This window comes from Dipodomys merriami, unplaced genomic scaffold (genome assembly GCF_024711535.1).
Source record: "Dipodomys merriami isolate MVZ:Mamm:240054 unplaced genomic scaffold, mDipMer1.0.p SCAF_2, whole genome shotgun sequence".
NCBI classification, from domain to species: domain Eukaryota; kingdom Metazoa; phylum Chordata; class Mammalia; order Rodentia; family Heteromyidae; genus Dipodomys; species Dipodomys merriami.
In genome coordinates, this window is record NW_027203381.1 from 75,065,194 (window position 1) to 75,087,470 (window position 22,277).

At 40.4% G+C, this 22,277-nt stretch overlaps 1 protein-coding gene across 2 annotated transcripts in view; it reads left to right on the plus strand.

The window, feature by feature from the left end:
- Nucleotides 1-3,602, plus strand: part of Igsf11 (immunoglobulin superfamily member 11) — a 115,565-nt gene extending 111,963 nt beyond the window's left edge. For both annotated transcript variants that reach the window (XM_070030166.1, XM_070030165.1), the window contains exon 7: nucleotides 1,250-3,602. In XM_070030166.1, the coding sequence (XP_069886267.1) occupies nucleotides 1,250-1,691 (442 nt within the window). In that variant the 3' untranslated portion in view covers nucleotides 1,692-3,602. The remainder of the gene's footprint in view (nucleotides 1-1,249) is intronic.
- Nucleotides 3,603-22,277: the final 18,675 nt, after the last annotated feature.

Below are 22,277 nucleotides of genomic sequence, written 5' to 3' on the forward strand. Positions count from 1 at the left end.
ATGGAACATTTCCTGGCAAGAGCTGGGAAGGACATGGGTGTATGTGCCTGACTGGGTGCCCTCTTCGTACAGAGCTGCCAGGATTCACTCAGGGAGGCTTCACTCCCACAACTTCATCTAATTCGAATCACCCCAGATCCCCACCTCCAAATACCACATTTCACTCTCTTAACTCACAGTGGCAATCAGGATTCAACATGTTAAATTTCAATCCTGGTGGGGGAAAAGCAAACTGCATAAAAGCGATAGAAGGCAGTTTAGACAGGAATCTGAAGGCCTTCAGAAAAACGTCAAGATAATCTATAAGGAAAAATGATTCAAGGGTTCCAGCCCAGGTTCAGGTTTCACGTCATCTTGTTGAAATGCTTCAGTGCCTCCTGACTCCCAGTTATGACGCACATGGCCTTTCAGGACCTGGCCTTCACCCTGTTCCTGATTTCCTTCTCCCCTGCCACCAGGCTTACTCTGTGTTCCAGTCTGGTTTTGCATCCCTTTCCACTGTCTCTTCACTAAAGCCCTTGATCTGACCAGGCATCACCTCTTCCCGTGGGCGTCTTTAGTCTCTTGCTTAGCCCTTCAGACTCACAAATCTGGTCACCTCATTTGGCAGAGCTTCTTATGTGCATTCTTGCAAGAAGCATCTAATAGGATGTACTCAAGAAATGTTAAAGAAATGAAGGAGCATCTTAAGTTATTGGCTGCCGTTAGCCTCTTACAATTCCTAAGGGCTTTTGGCTATATATAGGGCTAGATTCAGTCCCTGCACCAGATCAGGAAGGAGACCTCTCAATTGGCACACACTGTCACTTCACAAAATCCCACAGGTAATAAAGTCAGGGCTTCTAAAAATGTCTTAAAAATTTCCATACCCATAACTTGGTTTCTTAGCTTTTCGTTGGCAAGTAATTCACTTGATTTCTTCATAAATTACAGTTGAAAGCGTGTTTGGAATATTTTTAAGTTACACATACATATGTGTTTATACATTTTTTTTTTCAGTTAGATTAGGGAAAGCATTTTGTTGAGAGAGCTGATCCTTTTCTGCTATTGGAGCCTGCTGTGATGCTAAGGAGCAGTTTAGCTCTAAGGACCTGGTTAAAAAAAAAAAAAAAAAGAGACCATTCACAGTTATGTTATTTGGTTCCTGATGGGGGATTTGTGTTTCAGACGCAGTTGCATTTCCACGGGAAGAGGGTAGACTAAATCTCAGGTAAATTTTAATGGCAACTTCATTTTTGTTTGTGTTTAGAGAGGATGACCTTCCACCTAAGTGCTCTTCGGCCAAAGCCTTTCACACAGAGATCTCCTCGTCAGAGAACAACACACTGACTTCTTCCAACACCTACAACAGTCGATACTGGAACAACAATCCAGAAGCTCACAGAAATCCAGGCTCTCTCAGACACTTGAGGGACTTGCGCCAGTCTTCCTCGCTCCACTCAGGCAGTGTCCATATCCCGTCCATCTATGCCAACGGGAACCCTCTGGTCCCGGGTCCACATAAGACTCTGGTAGTGACAGCCAGCCGAGGGCCATCGCCCCAAGTGGTACCCCGGAGCAACGGCTCAGTGTGCAGGAAGCCCCAGCCTCAGCACACACACTCCTACACCATCAGCCAGGCCACACTTGAGCGGATAGGTGCAGTGCCTGTCATGGTGCCAGCCCAGAGCCGGGCAGGGTCCTTGGTATAGGACAGACATACTAGTTGCTGCGAGAACATGCAAAGGTTCCCTATGAGTGAGTGGCTAGGTGGAGTGGGCGAGGGCTGGAAAGACCCTCCTTGCCAAGGTTTACCTGGCCACGGTCCTGTGTGATGGGACTTCATGCTCTGTGAAGCTTCACGAAGTCTTGCTTCCCCTCCACAGGCATCCTGTGATTCTGTTCAAAAGCTGCACCTCCAAGATGTGCCAAGCCATGGAGAAGATGAAGGAGCAGAATGTCAAGTGCAAAAAACAAACAAAAAAAACATGCTGCAGTCCAGATGGGCCTGATCTTTAATTCTTGCCTAACTTAATAATTTTCAAGAGACTAAAGTGCCAGATGGAGTTTAAATAATGAGAGCATCTAAACAAAAGCATAGATGTCTTTAGGAAAAATGGCAAGCCACCCTGTGATGTGCTGGGTATCTCCTGTCCCTCACGAAGAGGGCTTTACTGCATACGTGGTTTCTACTGGTTCCACCAGAGCTGGCTCTCATCATAGAATCGACACTTTATACAACATGTGGTGAGAAATGGGAGAAAACAAAGGAAACATCTCTAAGCAGCCCCTCCCTGTTTATCTCTTCCTGGACCATGGATTTCACATTTGGAATTTTGCTGTATTGACAGATTCTTGCCTGTCTGTGTTATTCTAGGATCTGTTGCAGGTCTACAATTCCCATTTATTATTTCTGGAAAATATCCTCAGCAAACCATTGGGTGTATTTTCTTTAAAAAAAAAATAGGGAAGCTTAACCCCGCCCTGTTCAGTAATTACTATTAGTCCAGTAGGAGGTCTGTCCCAAAGCAGGCTATGACACAGGACAGCGGTGGTCAGTCCTGGGCCTGGCTGGCAGCCAGGATGGGCTGTCCTGGTGTCCAGGTTATTCAGTGAGGGCAGCGCCTGATGCTTCAGTACTGAGGAAGATAATTCTTCCTGGCTTGACAAAAGAAGTTAATACAGGAAAGGCAGGAATTATTTTGGTTCTGTTACTTTCAAAAGAATTCTTTTTGTAATGGAGATAAGTCAGAGAAACGGGGTTCCTGCGTCCGGGCCAGTGTGTTCCTGGGAGAGTCTGCCCGAATCTGACAGCTCAGGTTTGCAGTTTGCCCTCTGTGCACGCACACACGGGGAAGACCGCCTTCAGTGACTTAATTACCTGATGTGGTTGGCCTTGAAGTTCACCAGATTATTTTCCAAACTGTCTTGTGCTGTGTGGACCTGGCCGTTGGTGTATTGGTAACTATCTCGCCTTAATCTCATTTTAAGCAACCCACAAAGAGTGTCTTCCAAGAATCCACCCCTAAGTTATTTGTGACAGTAGCCCAGGATTCAGGATTCCACAAGAGCATCTTTCCTTCCCTCCTGCGTCTTCTCACTGCGCTTCTGGGCTGCTTTTCCTGCAAGCAGGGGCATCACAGGGCTAGGTGGCCTCCAGGGGTTTTTCCTGGTAATTTCAGTAAGTGAAAAGCAGGAGCTGCTGCGAGCACCATTTTGTCTGTGAGAGGGTCACACTCAGAACCACTTTAATGTTGATTAGCATTCACCTTAGCATTACTTAGTTTTTCCACTTGATGGTTCTTGACTTTGTAAAAAATTTAAATAAATGAATGTCTATACTTTTTATAAAAAAAAGTGAAAATACCATGACACAGAAAAGATGAATACTATCAGATGCTGTTTAGAAAGCATTTCTCTTGCATTTCTCTATTCTTTCTAATGATCTAAAACTCAATAAAATTTATTCATATAAAATAATTTGTCATTAATTAATGGATATGATATTTTTTGTTGGTACTGGGGTTTGAACTCAGGGCTTCACTCTTGCTAATCAGGTATTCTACTAATCCATGCTTCCAGCCTTTTTTGTTAAGGTTAATTTTTTTTTTTTTTTGGTCGATTGTGGGACTTGAACTCTGGCTTGGGCATTGTCCCTTAGCTCTTCAGCTCAAGACTAGTGCTCTACTACTTGAGCCACAGCACCACTTCTGGCTTTTTCTGCTTATGTGGTGCTGAGTAATTGTACCCAGGGCCCCATGCATAGAAGGCAAGTACTCTACCACTGAGCCAACTTCCCAGCCCCTTCAGGTTACTTATGAGGTAAAGTTTTGCTTTTGACTTGACCAGCAGGGACTATGACCCTATTTATGCGTCTTGTTTTGGCTAGGATTATGCATGCCATCACACCTAGCCTTTTCTGTTTCTTCTCTCTCTCTCTTTTTTTTTTTTTGTCAGTCGTGGAGCTTGAACTCCGGGCTTGGGCGCTGTCCCTCAGCTCTTCAGCTTAAGGCGAGCACTCTACTACCAAAGCCACAGCACCACTTCCCACACCTAGCCTTTTCTATTGAGATGTGGTGCCACTCTCTTTTTGCCCAAGTTGTTCTCAAAATACAGTCCCTTTTGATCTCAGACTTCCATGTAGCTGGTGTGATAGGCACACATTTCTGAACTGAATTATTAATTGAGATGGATCTCACAAACATTTTTCCTGGACTGGCTTCAAACTGATCCTCCAGCTCTCTGTCTCCAGTGTAGGTAGGATTACAAGTGTGAATTACTGTGGCTGTGCTTGATATTATTTTAATATAGCATTTCCTTTTCTATTCTGTTAAATATTATTTCACAGTCATTTTTAATGAGCATGGAGTATTTCAGAAATCAACTTTCCTTTTTAGAACTTTAAATTGATTCTATTCCCCCCCATCCATGACTGAAGACATAATGATCCTTTTGTGCATTTAGCTGTTTGTCTGTCATGAATACAGCCTGGGCCTGCCCTTTCCACCACTGAGTCATCCTTACCTACCACTGCACTCACTATGATGTCAAATAGATAAATAGTGGGGGAGCTCTAAACCCAAATTGCCAGGTCAAGTTAGAGGCATGGGTGTAAGTCAACATGTGTTGATCAAGCTTGGCTGGAAATTTTTTATTTTATTTTGGCTGACTACATTTACATGCAGCTATAAGGACTAGTAGAAATCACAAATATCCTTTGCTTAATTTCTCCCCATAGTGATATCTTGTGTACTTCTTTGTTATATCACAAATTGACATGGTTTCAATCTATTACCTTATTTAAAATGTGGTGCTTGTGCTTGCACTGCATGTATGTGTGTGCAAACACAGTTAAAAAATAAATAAAAAATGCGTATATATTGTAAAGGTGTTGTACAGCGGGTTACAGTTACATGAGTAAGGTAATGAGTACATTTCTAGTTGAACATTGTTACCTACTTTGTTTTCTCCCACTAGCCCTTCCCTCCCCCACTTCTCCCTCCCTCCCTCCTCCATCCCCCCCCCCACCTCGAAGTTGTAAAGTTCATCTCCAACAGTGTCTTGTGAGTACTTTGTTGTAATTGGGTCATCCTTTGTCCTTTTAGCATTTTGTTATTCCCCTTCACTTCCTCAAATCAGCTAAATGTATATACAAGAATCAAAGACAGTGATTTCCAGGGATAAACCAATGGAAAAAGAAAAATGAAATAAAAGAAGAAAATACAGTACATTAGCAACAACAAGGTCACCAACCCCAAAACAAACAAAACCCTATTGTTTGCATGTCTTGGAGTTCAATTAGCATCATTTTGTATGGTCATGTGTATACACTACTGAGCTGCCAAGACTATCCTAGGCATATACTAATTATTACAAATGAGGGAAACCATAGAGCCTATGTTTCTTTTTTATGTTTTAAAACTTTTTTATTGTAAAGATACTGTAAAGAGGGGTTACAGTTACATGAGTCACTGTAATGAGTAAGGTAATGAGTACATTTCTTGTCATTGTTACCCCCTCCTTTGTTTTTCCCCTACCATCCCTTCCCTCCCCATCTCCCTAACTCTACCTCCCCAATTCCCAAGTTGTAAAGTTTGTTTTCAATATAGTGTCTTGTACATCTCAGTGTTACAATGGGTCAACCTGGATCCTTGTTTCAGCATTTTGTTATTTCCCTTCCCTTCCCCAAATTAGAAAAGTGTATATATAAGATGCAGGCACCGGAATCAAATACAGGGAAAATAGGGGTTACCATAGGGGGAAAGACTTAGAAAAGAAACAAAAAATTCACATAATACATTAAAAACAACAGCAACAAAGAAAACACCTCTTGTGTTCCTATCTTGCTTAGCATCATCTTATATGGTCATATGTACATAGATTTTGAGCTTTTCTGCTTGTCTGGTAGGATTATCCTAGATGTATACTTGTTATTGCAAATAAGAGAAACCATGGGACCTATGATTCTTTGGGTTTGCTTACTTCACTTAATATAATATTTTCTGTCTTTCCATTTCCTTATGAAAAGGGTGATGTTACTGTTTCAGATAGAAGCGTAAAATTCCATTGTGTATATATACCACATTTTCTGATCCATTCATATAGTGGGGGACATCTGGGTTGGTTCCATATCTTAGCTATGGTAAATAATGCTGCAGCGAACATACTTGTGCCAGAACCTTTAATGTGCCTTGTTTGTGATCATTTGGATAAATGCCCAGGAGTGGGATTGCTGGATCATAAGGGAGTTCTAAGTTCAGTCTTTTGAGGACCCTCCAGACTGCTTTCTAGAGTGGTTGAACCAGCAGTGGTGTAGCATTGCTTTTGGCCACATCCCCTCTAGCATCTGTTATTATTTGTTTTCTTGATAATGGCCATTCTGACTGGGGTGAGGTAGAATCTCAATGTGTTTTTGATTTGCAATTCTTTTATGGCCAGCAATGTTGAACATTTCTTCATGTGTCTATTGGCCATTCTTATTTCCTCTCCAGAGAAGTCTCTTTTTTAATTCTTTAGCCCACTTAGTAATGGATTGTTGTTTCTTTGGAGATTTGTTATTGGGGGGTTTAATTTTTTCAGCTCTGGGTATATTTTTGATATGAGACCCTTCTCTGTTATATGGCTAGTGAAGATCTCCTAATCTGTGGGCTTTCTATTGATCTAACTAGCTATGTCTTTTGCCATGCAGAAGCTCTGCAGTTTAATGCAATCCCATGTATCCAATCTTTCTTTGGTTTGTTGTGTTTCTGGATCTTTAGGAGGTTCTGACCTGTGCCAAGGAGCTCTATCCCTTCATGTCTCTGCTTCTTCCTCAAGGTTTTATGATTCATTTGGAGTTGATTCTGGTGCAGGATGATATGTAAGGATCTAACTTCAATTTTCTACATGTGTATAGCCAGTTCTGCCAGCACTATTTGTTGAAGAGGCTGTCTTTCTTCTATCCCTTATTGAAGATTAGGTGGCCATAGGTCTGTGGGATCAGGTCTGGATCTAAACTATTGGTCATGTAGGCCTGTTCCTATACCAAGCTGTTTGTATAAATACAGCTTCATGATAGACGTTGAAGTTTGGTATTGATATTCCTCCACCACTGTTCTTCCTGCTAAGGGTTCTCTTTGCTATTCAGGATATTCTCTTGTTCCATATGAATTTTTGGATTGCTTCTTTTTTATTAAAGGATGTTGGGATATTGATAAGTATTGCATTGAATTTGTAGATGACTTTGGGCAGTATTGCCATTTTTACAGTGTTAATTCTCCCAATTCAGGAGCAGGTTTTCCCACTTTGTTAAATCTGCTTTAATTTCCTGTTTTAGTTGTAAAGTTTTCATCACAGAGTCCTTCACATCTTTGGTTAAGTTTGTTCCTAGGTATTTTATTTTTTTAGAGGCTATTACAAAAGGAGTTTTTTTTAAATTTCAGCCTTGCTCTTCTTATTGTTGGCATACAGAAAAGCCACCGAGTTGTGTGGGTTATACTTTATACCCACTACTTTGCCAAAGTTTTGGATCAGCTCATGTAATTTGCAGAGGGAGAGTTTTACTTCTTTCTCTTTTTGGATCCCTTTTATGTTTGTCTCTTGTCTCATTGCTCTGGCTAGGAATTCCAATACAATATTGAAGAGGAGTGGAGAGAGGGGACATGCTTGTCTCATTCCTGATTTTAGAGAAATGGTGTTAACTTTTCACCATTAATTATAATGCTAGCTGTAGGTTTGTCATATATAGCCTTTATTATATTAAGGAATGTTTCATGGATTCCTAGTTTTTCCAGAGCTTTCAACATAAAGGGGTGTTGGATCTTGCCAAATGCTTTTTCTGCATCTACTGAGATGATCATGTGGTTCTTGGCACTGCTCTTATTGATGTGTTGAATTACATTAATTGTTATGCGTATTTTGAACCAGCTTTGCAAACCTGGAATGAATCCTGTTTGGTCATAGTGTATTTTTTTGATTAGATGTTATAGTTTGTTGGCCAGAATTTTATTGAGAAGTTTTGCATCAATGTTCATTAAAGAGATGGGTCTTTAGTTATCTTTCTTTGATGAGTCCCTATCAGGTTTTGGAATGAGGGTTATGCTGGCCTCATAGTACCAGTTTAGTAGTGACCTTTTGCTTTTCATTTCATTTAAGAGTTTGAGAAGTATTGGAGTGAGTTCTCCTTTGAAAGCTTTATAGAATTCAGCTGTGAATCCATCGGGTCCTGAGCTTTTCTATTGCCATTTTTATTTCAGTACTTGGTACGTAGCTATTGAGTTGGTTTAGATCGTCTTGGTTCAGTTTGGGTATAACAATATTTGCTAGAAATTCTTCCATTTCTTCTGTATTTTCAAATTTGCTAGCATAAAGCTTAGAAAAGTATTCATTATAATGTTCTGAATCTTGTCTGTTTCTGTTGTGATGTTCCCATTCTCATCTCTGATTTTTTGGTCAGATATGCTGGGGCCTGTCAATTTTGTTTATTTTTTTAAAGAACCAACTCTTTGTTTTGTTGATCCGTGCTATGATTTTTTTGTCTCTAATTCATTTAATTCTGATTTATTTTTGATTATTTGTTTCCATCAACTGGATTGGGGTTTGGTTTTTGCTCGTCCAAGGAGCTTCAGATGCATTATATATTTTTTTTGCATTATATTTTTGGTTTGAGATTTCTCCAATTTGTTTAGGAGCTCAGAGCTATAAATTTTCCTCTGAGAACTGCCTTTGCTGTATCCCAGAGGAGATGGTAATTTGTATGTCAGTTTTATTCAATATCATGGACATTTGGATTTCCTTCCTAATCTCTTCCATGACCCATTGGTGATTCAACAATGTGTTGTTCATTCTTTGTTGTTCATTCAATGTGTTGTTCATTTCTTTGGTGGCTTTTGGTGTTGATCTCTAAATATATTCCATTATTCAAAATTTTCAAAATTTCTTAATTTTTCAAAATTTCTTAATTTCTTAATTGTGACATAAAATGTGGTCTATTTTGGAGAATGTTTCATGTGCTGCTAAGAAGAATGAGAAGAACATGTATTCTAATGCTGCTGGGTGAAATAGTCTGTAGATATCTGTTAAGTCTAGTTGGTCTATGCCGTTGTTTAGATCTGAGATTTCTCTGTTGTGTTTTTGCCAGGTTGATCTATCCAGCAGGGATAGTGGTGTGTTAAAGTCCCCAACAATCAATGTTTTTGGATCTATGTGTGATTTTAGGGAAAGAAGTGTTTGTTGGATAAATTTTAGTGCTCCTGGATTTGGTGTATAGATATTTAGAATTGTAATATCCTCCTGTAGGAGAGATCCCTTTATTAGTATATAATGTCCTTCTTTATCTCTTCTTGCTAATTTTAATTTGAAGTCTATTTTATCTGATATTAGGATTGCTACTCCAGCTTGTTTATGGGTGCTGTTTGCTCGGTTGATTTTATTTCAGCCTTTCACTTTCGTAATATGCTTGTTTTTGTGGGCAAGGTGCATCTCTTGAAGACAGCAGATAGAAGGATCTTGCTTTCTTTATCCAACTAGACAATCTATGTCATTTAATTGGAAAGTTAAATCTATTAATACTGAGAGTTAGGATTGAGAGGTGTTTGGTAGTTCCTGCCATGTTATCTACCTTCTTAGGGGCTTTCCCTGCTGGGTTGTTACTATGATTATCTGATTCTTTGATTGGGAGCCCTTTCTCTGCCTTCATTGTGTTCTTGTTGGTTTTCTATTTGTAGGATATCTTTAAATATCTTTTGTAGTGCTGGTTTGGTGGAGATATATTGTTATATTCTATTGTTATATTGTTTCTTTGCTGTGGAAGATTTTTATCTCAGTTATGAAGCACAGTTTAGCTGGTTGATAGTTGTTTGTCTTTAGGGCATGGAATACTTCATTCCAGGCTCTTCTTGCTTTCATGGTCTCTGCTGGGAAATCTATAGTTATTCTGATTGGTTTTCCTTTATAAATGATGGATATTTTCTTCCTAACAGCTTTAAGGATCTTTTCCTTGGTCCCTATTGAGCCTGTGTGGATTACAATGTGACGGTGGGATGTCTTTTCTGTTCTGGTCTATTTGGAGTTCTAAAAGCTTCTAGTATCTGAATGGCCTATCCTTTGGATGTTTGGGAAGTTCTCTGCTAGGATTCTGTTAAATAAATTTCTTAGTCCTTATCTTCTGTCTCTAGGCCCTCTTCTACACCCATTATCCTTAAATTAGGCCTTCTGATGTATGTTGAATGGAGCTATCATATTTCTTGGATTTGAATACTTGAATACTTGTTTGTTCTTTCTCTATATGTCTAGGCTATCGTCTGTCCCACAGATAGGATCTTCTGCATGGTCTTGCTTACTGTCCAGACTTTCTACTTTATTTCTATTCGGTTAGTTTTGATGGCTTCCATTTCTTTGTTGAAGCTTTGTTTTAGATCTTGAATGGACTTCTTTGCCTCCTTGATTTGGTTTTCAGTGTTCATTCTCAAACCTTTGGTTGATTGGCTATAGTTTCACTGGACTCCCTTTCCTTTTGTTGGAATTCATTCAGGTTTCTGTTTGTGGATTCCATGAATTCCTCTATTAATTTGTGGTTAGCCTCATCATGTTCATGCATAGATGTAGGCTTTCAATCTTTTCCTTCAGCATGTTCGCCAGTAGTGTTTGTTTTGAGAGCTATCCTCTGTGTTTTTTCATTAAACTGCTCTGTTGCCTGTTGTCTTGAGTGGAAGTTGAGGTTCTTTGACTTGCCATTTTTTCTTGTGTTCCTATGGCTTGTTCTGCCCATTTGGGATGAAAGCAAATTCAATTCCTTACTAGAACACAATTTTAAGACAAGCATCAACCCAGAGCCCTGTGGTTGCACAGATTTTGGAAGTTCATAAAGATAGTTACTCTCACTATATCTCTTCTTTTTTTGGAGATGAAAGTATATCCACTGCCTCACCGGAACACAATTTTAAAACAAGCACCAACTCAGAGCCCTGTAGTTGTGCAGTCTTTGGGGTTCACAATCCAAACAGGTATTTTACTCTATCTCTTCTTTACTGGCTATGTAAGTAAGCCCAGTTCACAATCCAAACAGGTATTTCACTCTATCTCTTCTTTACTGGCTATGTAAGTAAGCCCAGTACCATCACTGAGCACACTTTTAAGACAAAATCTAAACATGGGCCATGTATTTGTACCAATCTTAGAAGTTCCCAATCATATAGATAGGTATTCCCTTATTTGTCTCTGCTTTTCTTTGTCAGTGGAGGGGCATTGTATTTCAAAAGTAGGGATTATATATAGTTGTAATCAGTGAACAGGTCTCTTAGGAGGTTTACAGGGATTTGGACCAAAAGAATAACACCATGAGCCACTTGGGCACAGTCTCACTGACTACAGCCATAGTCTAGTTCAATGTCTCACATCTGGGGATCAACCGAGTAAAGAAAACAAAGAGGAAAAAAAGTGGAAGTGAAGGACCAGAAATAATGGAAAATGGGTTGAGGTGAAATTAGAGGAGAGATTAAGAAATGTAGTGAAATATAGAAGGAGGAAATCAGAGTAGGGGGATATAGAGAAGGAAGGGAACAGAGAGAAGAAAACTAAGATCTAAATTCTGAGTAAGAAAAAGGAAGAAAAAAATACAAAAAATAAAATGAAATAAAACAGTTAAAATAATTACATATGTATGAAATAATCATAAATTAAAAATACTAAGATTGTGTAGTAGAGAATTGGGTAATCAATTTAAACTCTAAAGTATACATACAGTTAAGGAAAAGTCTAGTGATCACCATAGACTGTATCTCCAGGAGTGAACAGAACAGAAATAAGAAAAAAATCAAACAGGGTTGTAGAAAAAAGAAAAAAACAAAATAAAACCACAAAGAAACTGAAAAATAAGAGGTAACTAAAAGTAGTTTAGAAAAAGAAAAAAATAAAAATATAAAAAATACAAAAATAGGGGCTTGGAAGGTGGCTCAGTGGTAGAGTGCTTGCCTTCCATGAATGAGGCCCTGGGTTCTATTCCTCAGCACCACATAAGCAGAAAAAGCCGGAAGTGGTGCTGTGGCTCAAGTGGTAGAGCGCTAGCCTTGAGCTGAAGAGCTGAGGGACAGCACCCAGGCCCAGAGTTCAGGTCCCATGACCACCACCAACAACAAAAATACAAAAATACAAAACATAATTAGGAAGAATAAAAAAAGGATCTTCTATTTATTTGGGGGATCTTGTGTTTCTTTATATCTGCTTTCTAGTCCCTTGATGGCGTCTTTGGTTTGCTTGCAGTGGTCGGTTTTCCTGGTAGCTTTGTTGGTTTCTCAAATCATCTTAAGTGGGCAGCAAAAATGTGAAAAAGGTCACTCCCTCCCTTGTTTTCTTCCAGTTTTTTCCCTCCTGATCCGCTTCCTCCCAAGTTGTATAGTTCATTTCCAACCTAGTGTCTAGTGAGTATCACTGCTGAGTTAGTTCATTCCTTGTCTGTGCTTTCCCTTCCTTTCCCCAAATCAGATAAACTTACACATAACACAAAAGATACAGAAAGCAAAAACAGTTACAAAAGGGGAAAAATAGAAAGAACCTCACAAAAAGTAAAATAAAAAGTTCCATTTCTTAGAGTTCATTTTGATAAGCATCATTTTATATGATCATATGCACATAGCTATTTTACTATAAAATATTATTTGAGTTGTTGGTTTTGTAGATGTTCTTTGTCAATTGAGGAAATTTACACTATTACTGCATAATTACATAATCATTATTGGATGTTGGATTTTCCTAAGTGTTTTTTTTCCTGAATTTCTTGATACAATATGATTTTTACTTCTTTAGACTGTTGATATAAAGGATTATGTTGATAGATTTTTCTTTTTTTTATTGTGAAAATACCATACAGAGGGGTTACAATTACATGGGCAAGGTAATGAGTACATTTCTTATCAAGCATTGTCTCCTCCTGTTTCCCCTTCCTCTCTCTTTCCATCCCCCCCAGTGCCCCCCCCCAAGTTGTAAAGTTCTTTTTTCGACATAATGTCTTGTACATCTCATTGTTGCAATGGGTCCACCTGTATCCCTATTTAAACATTTTGTTTTTTCCCTTCCCCTCCACAAATTATACTAACATCAAATACAGTGAAAACAGGGGTTATATTGTGGGGGAGGGAAAATTTTCAAAATGTTCACTTTTGCACCATAACCAAAGAGGATTTAATCCTGAAATGCATGGAGATTTCTTTTCTATCTAGTTCAATTTCTGTACTGCTCACAGGGCTACTAACACTAGATATTTTGTCTTTATTGAGGCTGAATTGTTTTTAATTGTGAGGTATTGATCCATTTTTTTCAAGACTGTCATTTTTGTGAGCATGAAGTTATTTGTACTGTTTCCTTACTGTCCTTTTATGAGGAGCAAGAACTGTAGCAATATCCCTGTTTCCTTTCTGATGATTTGTGTCTTCTACATTTTTCAACTTTTTTTTTTGTTTCCCTTCTGAGACCTGGAGTCAAACTTAGTATTTGACACTTTATGTTCATTGGCAGGTGCCCTACCATCTAAATCATGCCTCCAACCATAACATTTTTCAAATTTTGTTCACTATAATAGAATTTTTTCAAAGGAATGATTTTTCATGTGATAATTTCTTCCATTTTTTTGTTTTTAGATTCATTGGCATCTGTCTTTATTTTTCATTTCACTGTTAATTTTTAAGGAAAGAGCAGTTTATTGATTTGAAACTCCTGCTGTCTTTTGATGTAAGCTCTTAGGGCTATAATATTCCTCTAAGACTGCTTCTTTAACCAAATAAAATATATTTTGACATTATTTGTTCTATTCAGTTCTGTATATATTTTTAAGTTTCATATGATACTTTGTGTTTGACAGTGGTTTATTTAGGTGTTAACTAATTTCTAGGTTATTGGGGGTTTTTTTGTTAATATTTAGACAGTGTTATTAGAGTAAAAGCACATATTCTCCATGATTTTAAGTCTTTTAAATTTGTTGGAGCTTGTTTAATGTCCTTTCCAGGAAAGGTCTATATTAGTTCATGTTCCATGGGTTCTTAAGTAAAATATCTATTCTGCTTACAAAAGCCCTTCTCCATTCTGGCTAGAACAACTAGAAATCTTTATTACTATTTTAAAAACTAACCAGTTAAACCAGTTTTATAGTGTTTTAATATTTGGAAGGTTTAAAGATTTTCAACTATGTATTAGATAAAATTTGAATTACTTGGCCTGACTCATTCAGTCCATCCATGAATGGCTTCCTGCCTTTCTCTTGTCAGTCTCCAGCACTTCTCTACATTCTGCAGCATCCCTTGAGCTGATATTTTAATTTCTTCCTTTTCTTTATTCTATCTCCCACCTATAAATCACCTCCCAAATTGTCCCGTACCATAAGTGAAATCTAAATGCTTTGTCTTCTGCAAATCCTCTTTCTGTCTGGTAAGAAGTAATGGTCCCTTTCATGATGCATAACATTTATTACCTCCAAGTGACTCATCCTGGTTTCTATTATATTCCTGTTATTTGCTCACATGATCACTTTCTCCTGTAGAACTGTAAGCTGAGTTATTCCATAACTATTTTTGATTTTGAGCTATGTGTTAAATAAACGTTGTTCTAGGAGACAAGATGGAAAATAAGCTACAAGCCCTGTCCTCAAGGTGCTCATCTTACAGGAAAAATATTGACCTGAGCAGGCAAGTAGTAAGAAATATATGAGCAGATCCTCAAGCAGACTGGTGTTTCTTCCATATCTTGATTGTAGTCCCAACACTTAACATATTGCTTTCAAAGATGTGCTGAATTCATGAAGCTGAGTTCATGTAGCATGCACACATCAGACAATTCTCAAAGCAAGGATATATGCAAGTTGTTTAACAAGATGCCAAATAATTGTACCAGTTCTCTGGGTGAAATTTGTTACTTTAAAGAAACAATAATTTTTTGGTAAAGCTGAAGAAATTACAGAATAAATAAGATGTTTTGGAGGAATCCTGTGTTAAATTATGAAGGGTTTTGTAAATACTGTTCTGTGCTTACTACATAGCAGGCACTAAAAATGCATGTTGAGTCCAGTGGTGGTAGCTTACATCTGTAATCCTCAACCACTAGGAGGCTGAGATCTGATAGTTCAGTGTTTTATCAGTGGTTCAAAGGTATTTAGGTCAGGAAAGTTGGTGAGACTCATCTCTACTAAACGACCAAGGGAAAAAATAACCCAGAAGTGGAGCTGTGGTCCAAGTGGTAGTGTGCTAGCCTTAAGTAAAAGCAACTCAAGGACAGTGCCTAGGCCAAGTTCAAGCCCAGATTTGGTGTGAGCACTATGTGTGTATGCACATACATGCATGCATACATACATACACACACACACACACACACATCTATGCCAAGTATTTGTTCATTTAATCTCATCATCATCCACATGAAAAATGTCATCACCCATATTTTATGAGTCCAGAACGTAAGCTGAGAGTCGTTATAAACCATTTGCCTAAACAAACTGTCAGATCATCTTTTCTTAATAGGTATATCTGTCTCTCTGAGCTAATGTCTAAAGGATCTGGGGTCCTCGGCATTTGCTTTCTAATAGTTCTCTTGTGGACAGTTCATTTATGTTATGCCAAGCAAAGCTCTTCTTTCCAGAATGATGTTGAGAAGCTAAATGCAATGTAGAGAAAAAGTGACTTGTATATTCTATGTACATATAATTATGTGAAGCTTTTTTATCACAGCTCCCTGGTAAAAAGTAGTATTTTACCCATGGTAAGCAAAAGCAGGGCACAAAATTCAGACATAATCACATTAACAATAGAGAACTATCAGACCAGATAAGTGTGGGTACCTACATTTTAGTGCTGTGGATTTAGTGGGTGTCTAAGTAAATCTGTAACCATAACCATTCTCCTTGAAGCACATTTCTTTATCATTCATCAGTTTCTCCCTATGTTCATCAGATGCAATTTTGCTTTGTCTATTTCTGTGTATTTCAGTTGCTTGTTACCTTGGACAAAGTTATAAAGTCCTCCAGAGCTCAACTTTATCTATAAATAGAGATAAATGAGTAGAATGCATCTTGATAAATGAATATGCTGACTTGAAACCCCTTTGTACAACTATGTAAAGATAATAATGAACAGAAAAGAGCTTTGAAGTTGTGAGGACTGGATGAAATAATGCACAGAAAATGAAGAGCCTGGTGGTGACTAGCCACAGGAAACCCACGGCATCCTGTAACTGGTAGTTTTTCAGAGGTTTTAACTTTCTAGGCATTAGCCCTGTCTTAGCCACCTGCTCAGTATTCCAACTCTCCTTGCTAGAGGTGCTGTGAGTACAACTACATGTGGAATAGTACTTGGGACTATGTTGGAGAAGGGGAAGACAGGAATTATTCTCGTTTACTTCCTTTCTTTCCTTTCTTCTCATATGTTGTTCCAAAACAGCACCCTTTTGCTGTTCACCATTGCTCTTATATCACTGAGGACAGTTACAGGGGTAGAGAAAGCATCAAGTTTGACCCATGCCAGACCGCATGCTAATCACTTTGTATCTCATTTTAATTTTCACATCCAAGTTTAATGTTATGCTAATTTCACAGATGAGAAAACAGGCTTAAAGAAGCTAAAGCTCAAGGTCACAAAGATGTTAATTACAGAGCCAAAGGCATTGCCATCTGGATGTACATCATCTCTCCATTTAGATAGCTAATTGAGGTTGGGCACCATGGTACATACTTATAATCTCAGCTACTTGGGAGGTGACTATGGGGGGAATTGAAGTTGGAGGCCAGCTATAAGTTAGCGAGACTTCATCTCAATCAGTAAACTGGGCATGTGGATGTAGGATTGTAATTCTAGCTTTGTAGAGGCTGTATATGGGAGGATTGCTGTTGGGGGCTAGCCTGGGGAAAAGCATGAGAACCTACTTGAAAAATAACAGCAAAAAGGGGGCTGGGCATGGCTGAAATGGTAGAGCTCTTGCCTAGCCAATGTGAGTTCAAACCCCAGTAACACACACACACACACACACACACACACACACACACACACACACACACACACACACACACACACACACACACACACACACACACACACACGAAAGGTAAACCATACAAGAGAGCTTGGCTCTGACTCAGCCTGCAAGGATCAATCTTGACACCTTCTGGTCATTGTTAGCCTTTTAAAAAAAATTGACTGAAGACAATTTCCATCCTAGACTTAGGTCCTTTTTTTCTCACATAGTCAAGTTGTGTGACCCTTCCTTCACTTACCACACTTTTAGGGAGTCTCGCAACCTTTTCATTTCTCACCGAGGTGCTAGGGCATTTCTGGTTTGCATGAAGTCCTGTTTCCTTCACCATCTTGAGCTGTAGTCAGCGTTAGGATCACAGGAAGTTCACTTAGGCAAGACGGGGTCTCAGAAGGCTGGTGCTGCATGGAAGACATACTGGGTGGAAGGATGCATTGTCTCACCCGGGACCTTAGCATCAGCCCTACCTCCATTTCTTTTGGCTGTTAACACAAGCTCCTTAGCTGCTGGAGGCTGGAAGATGGGTGTCATGGATACCACATCCCAATTAGACTATGTATGTCAAATGGCTGAGTTCTTAATGATGGCTATTACTGGTTTATGTTGTATATTTTAATTTTATAAGAAGAAAAATAAAAGTTCTCTTTCCGCGACTAGAGAAGATCTGAGTCTTACACAACCAGCCTCCCTCTTCTTTATATTTCTTCTCCCAGTCACCTAGCAGTCCAGGCCCAATTCATCCTTCCAGATTCACAGGGACAATATTATTATTATTATTATTGACAGAGTCTCACTATGTAGCCCATGGTGACCCCAAACTTGAGATGCTCCTGACTCAGCCTCTAGAGTCCTGGGATTACAGGAATATGTCACCACACCCAGACAGTGCCAATCCATTATTAGGTTGTAAATGTAAGCTGTGACTTCCTGAGGCCCAATCCTTTTGGTAGAGTGATCAATGTAACTATAGCTCCAATGGAAATGTGAGAAATGGAATGGGTGGGAAGAGTGGTGACCCGGAAACTCACTCGCCAAGCACTCTACAGATGTTCAAGATTTGCCAGTAGAATTCTGTGCAGAACATCCAGGTTTCATGAGTCATCAAGAGAAACTGGGGATACGCATGTCTGTATTTTAAACGGTGCATATCAGCAATCCACAGGGGGACAAAAGAATTCAGCTCTTGAGTTAACTATGCCTGTGTATGTCACGGCCTGCGGCTCAGTTATTGACTACCTCTGTTAGGGAATGGCCCTGCAGCTAGCAGCTTTGGGTCCTGATCCAGCTGGATGCTCTCTTCTAAATAGTATCTGGTAGCCAGAAACTGTGTGCTACACACTGAAAGCACTTCACATCCATCAACTCAGCCCTGAGAGGGGCTCTGGGAGGTGATGACATTGCATCACATCATAGATGAGGACTCTGAGGGACAAGAGATCAAGCCACGAAGCCTCGCGTTACAGCAGCAGCAGAGCTGGGAAACAGACTCAACTGCAGGTGATTTGGCTTTTAACCTGCTACGTTGTAGTGTTTGCTGATCCTTTGTGCTTTCTAGAAGAGGAAAATGTGCATTTCCAGTCACTTTTAAGATTTCAAGGCACATCTAAATGGTGCAGCCAGTCCTGCCTTCTTCCTTGTTCTCGTCAGAACAACCTGTGTGTCTGTGTGCAAAGGAGGGAGAGGGTTGGCCCTCCTCTGCTTTTATCAGCAAGGCTCTTGTGAAGTAATGGACCTGAAAGCCTCCATTGTGTGCCCATCAGCCCACCCCCAGGCCCCATCCTGCAGAAGTCACAAGCATGGCCTGACTCTCCACATGGGTCCCAAGGCCCGTGGAGGGGAAAACTCCTTCTACACAATGCACTGATTTGTGAGTGCGCTTTGATAAAAAGGAAAGCCTCAGCAGCCTCCCCCCCCCTTCTCCCTTTTCAAGTGCAGGGTTTTGGGTTACTTGCTAAGGGAATTAACTTCTAGATAGCTACAAGGAGTCTTTAGATGTGTTGCTGCTAGCACCCCTCCCTGCTTCTCTAGTTGAGTACAAGGGTGAAAGAATTTTACATTTCAGGGAGGATAATCGGGGAAGAATCTCTTCTCCGTTGAGAGAACACAGACGAAAGGGGGGAAATCTTTTACCTATCTTCGACTTATTATTTCATATTTTTTAAAAAAGATTCCTCTATCTGAATGAGAGCGTAAAACCCTGCCATACGACTCTTGTCCTAGAAAACATATCAACACGTTCATGAGAGGAAAGCTAACCAAGAAGAGGGGGGTGGGGGATCTGAGCCTTCATCCTCCCTTCCAGGAAAGAGAAATGACTTAATGAGAGTCTGCCATGTGCCAGACACAGTCCATACATTATCTTTCTTGTTCTCACCTCTCCTTGGCTCTGTGAGGTAAGCATTACTTTCTCCTGGAGGTGTTGCAGCCGCTAGAATTCTTCCTTCCCCTCCAACGCCATTTCCTTCCTGCCCCAGTGTGGCTGCTGAAACAGGAGCTGCGTAGGGTTCCAACCTAGAGAGAAGAGGGCCTGGAGGAGGAGTCAAAGGGGTTAATTGTTCCTGTGATTCTTTTAGCATAGCAAATTATTTATCTTTAAAGTTTTTTTTTTTTCTGTGGGTCCCAGGGCTTGACCTCAGGGCCTGGTCACTGCTCTGAGCCTTTCTTTTTGTTTTGTTTTGTTTTTTGGTCAGTCATGGGGCTTGAACTCTGGGCCTGGGCGCTGTCCCTCAGCTCTTCAGCTCAAGGCTAGCGCTCTACCACTTGAGCCACAGCACCACTTCCAGTTTTCAGAGTGGTTTATTGGAGATAAGAGTCTCATGGACTTTCTTGCCCAGGCTGGCTTTGGACCATGATCCTCAGATCTCAACTTCCTAAGTATCTAGGATTACAGGTGTGAGTCACCAGAGCTTGGCCTCTGAGTGTTTTTTTGCTCATGGCTAGTGCCCTACCACTTGGGGACACAGTTCCACATCTGAAATTTTGATGGCTAACTAGAGACCAGTCTCAGAGGAGGTTTTGCTACCTAGGATGGCTCCAAACCATGATCCTTTGATCTCAGTCTCCCCAGTAGGTGGGATTACAGGCATGAGCCAATGACACATACCGTAAACGTTTAACTTTTTTTTTTTAAACCTGATCTAGTAAGGCTGTGGATTCCTGGAGGGCTAAACTTCCCATCACCTACCCTGTGTTTTGCCTCCTCTGTTACCCCTACATGGAGCCCAGGTTGTATACTTGATGGTTCAACACCATCCTCCTCTCCTCTCCATCCCAAAGTTTCTTCCTGTAGCCTTTGTTCACTGGATGATTCTGTTAGTCCCTTAGTGGTACTTCCTGCCTTAATTGTGCCCCATTCTCTACACTGGAGTGAAAATGTGACATCATACCAGTTCTTAAATTACACCCCTTCCCCGCCCAGTTCTAACACTAATGAGCATTGCCAGTGCGGATACCAACACCTGAAGCTTCTAAAGCTTCACAAGGCAATTTGTGTTCTTGTTATGAGTCAGGGAACTGTAGGCCAGGCATAGTGGCTCATGCCTTATAATCCTAGAAACTTGTGAGGCTAAGGTAGGAAGGATCACAGTTCAAAGCCAGCCCGAGCACAAAGTTCATGAGACCCCTCCACTCCATCTCAATCTAATAGTTGGATGTAGTGTCACATGATTGTCATCCCAGCTGTGAAAGGAGACAAAAATAAGAGGATCACAGTCTAGCCTCTCCCTTCCCCAGATAAGACTATTAGAAAATTGAAATCAGGATGGGCTGAAGATGCGGTACAGGTGGTAGGGCACCTGTCTAGCAAGCTTGAGGCCTGAGTTCAGTCCTACCAACTAAAAAGACTCAGCAGCTCCTAGTATCCAGGTTCCTCAGAATACGCAGCCCAGTCTCCGGATCTTACCCATTTACCTCACTTCTCACCCCCGTCCCTACCTTAACTGCTCCAGGTATACCAATCCCTCAGTTCCCCCCTAAATTCACCCTCCTTGTTTGCACTCCCCTTCCTATCTGGAGGTATTCTCTTCCTCTTTGACTTCCTGCTGTGGGCTTGTTTTTAATCTGAGCTCAGCTATGGCCTCCTACCAGATGATTGGTCAGGAAAACTCCCCTAGCAGACACTTAATGAATCAGGAAGTCCTGTTCTTTATCATGCTAGCTTCTGAGTAGGATGGACAAATTATGGTCACTGAGATGACTGTGTCTGATTCTCCTCTTCAATCAAAATATACCTAGGATGGAACATGTTCAAAGTACAGTAATAGCTGTGCATGCGCTGCTACCTCCACCACAGCCGATTGTTCTTGGCTTGGATTCAGGAGAGACAGCCCCGTCTTCAGCCGACCATCTGGGTAACGGTGGCTGGTTGGCATCAGCCTGGCTTTCCTTTGCTCTAATGAGGAAATCTGTTGTTCACATTGATCAAGATAGTTATACGTTTCAAGTGAAGTCACATATATGAAGAAAACTTCAAATAAGGCATGCACAAATATAATTATCAGCCCACCTATTCTTTTCCTGTGTATGTATATGTGCCAGTACTGGGGCTTGAACCCAGGGCTGGGTGCCTCTTTTAGCTTTTTTTTTACTCAAAGCTAATGCTCTATTACTTAGCTTCTTAGCTTCACCTATGACTTTTAGATGGTTAATTGGAAATGTGTCTCATGGACTTCCCTGCCGGGGCTGGCTTTGAACTGCTATAATTACATCTCAGCCTCCTGAGTAGTAGGATGACAGGGGTTGAGCAAACTGGGTCTGGTTCATATATTCCTACAAAGGCCTACAATGTTTTTTTTTCTAGACCCAAAGTCAGCCAAGTTCATTGTGACTGGAAACTGGGAGGAAAAGGTGGACAGTGAGAGGACATTGACTAGAGGCACGGTCGCACAGAGATCTCCATTCTGTGGGGCACTCCTGACGAGCCGGGTTCAGAACAGACCAAGAAGCACCTTTGAACATTCTGATGGATAGATAGACATAAGCCTGTGGTGGGGACAAAACTCTGCTACACAGCATTTACCTGCAAAGGACCACGAGATAACGTGATACTTTGTCCCCCTTTTATCTCACATTGCTTTATCCAGGTGAAGATGCCAGTGAAGCCCTGCCCCGTGTGTGGTGCAAGTTGCACCTTCCTCTCTCTCTCAATACTTTCAGATGTTTGCATGTATGCTCAGTGGCTCTAGGGCGACACTTGCTGCAAGATGTGGGAAACTGCATCTCCGGAAAAATTCACCTTTTGGATTTCTGTAGGCTATGGGGTGTGACTGGCTAGCCCTAACATTGATCTCACAAGCTCTCCATGAAAACCTGTCGCT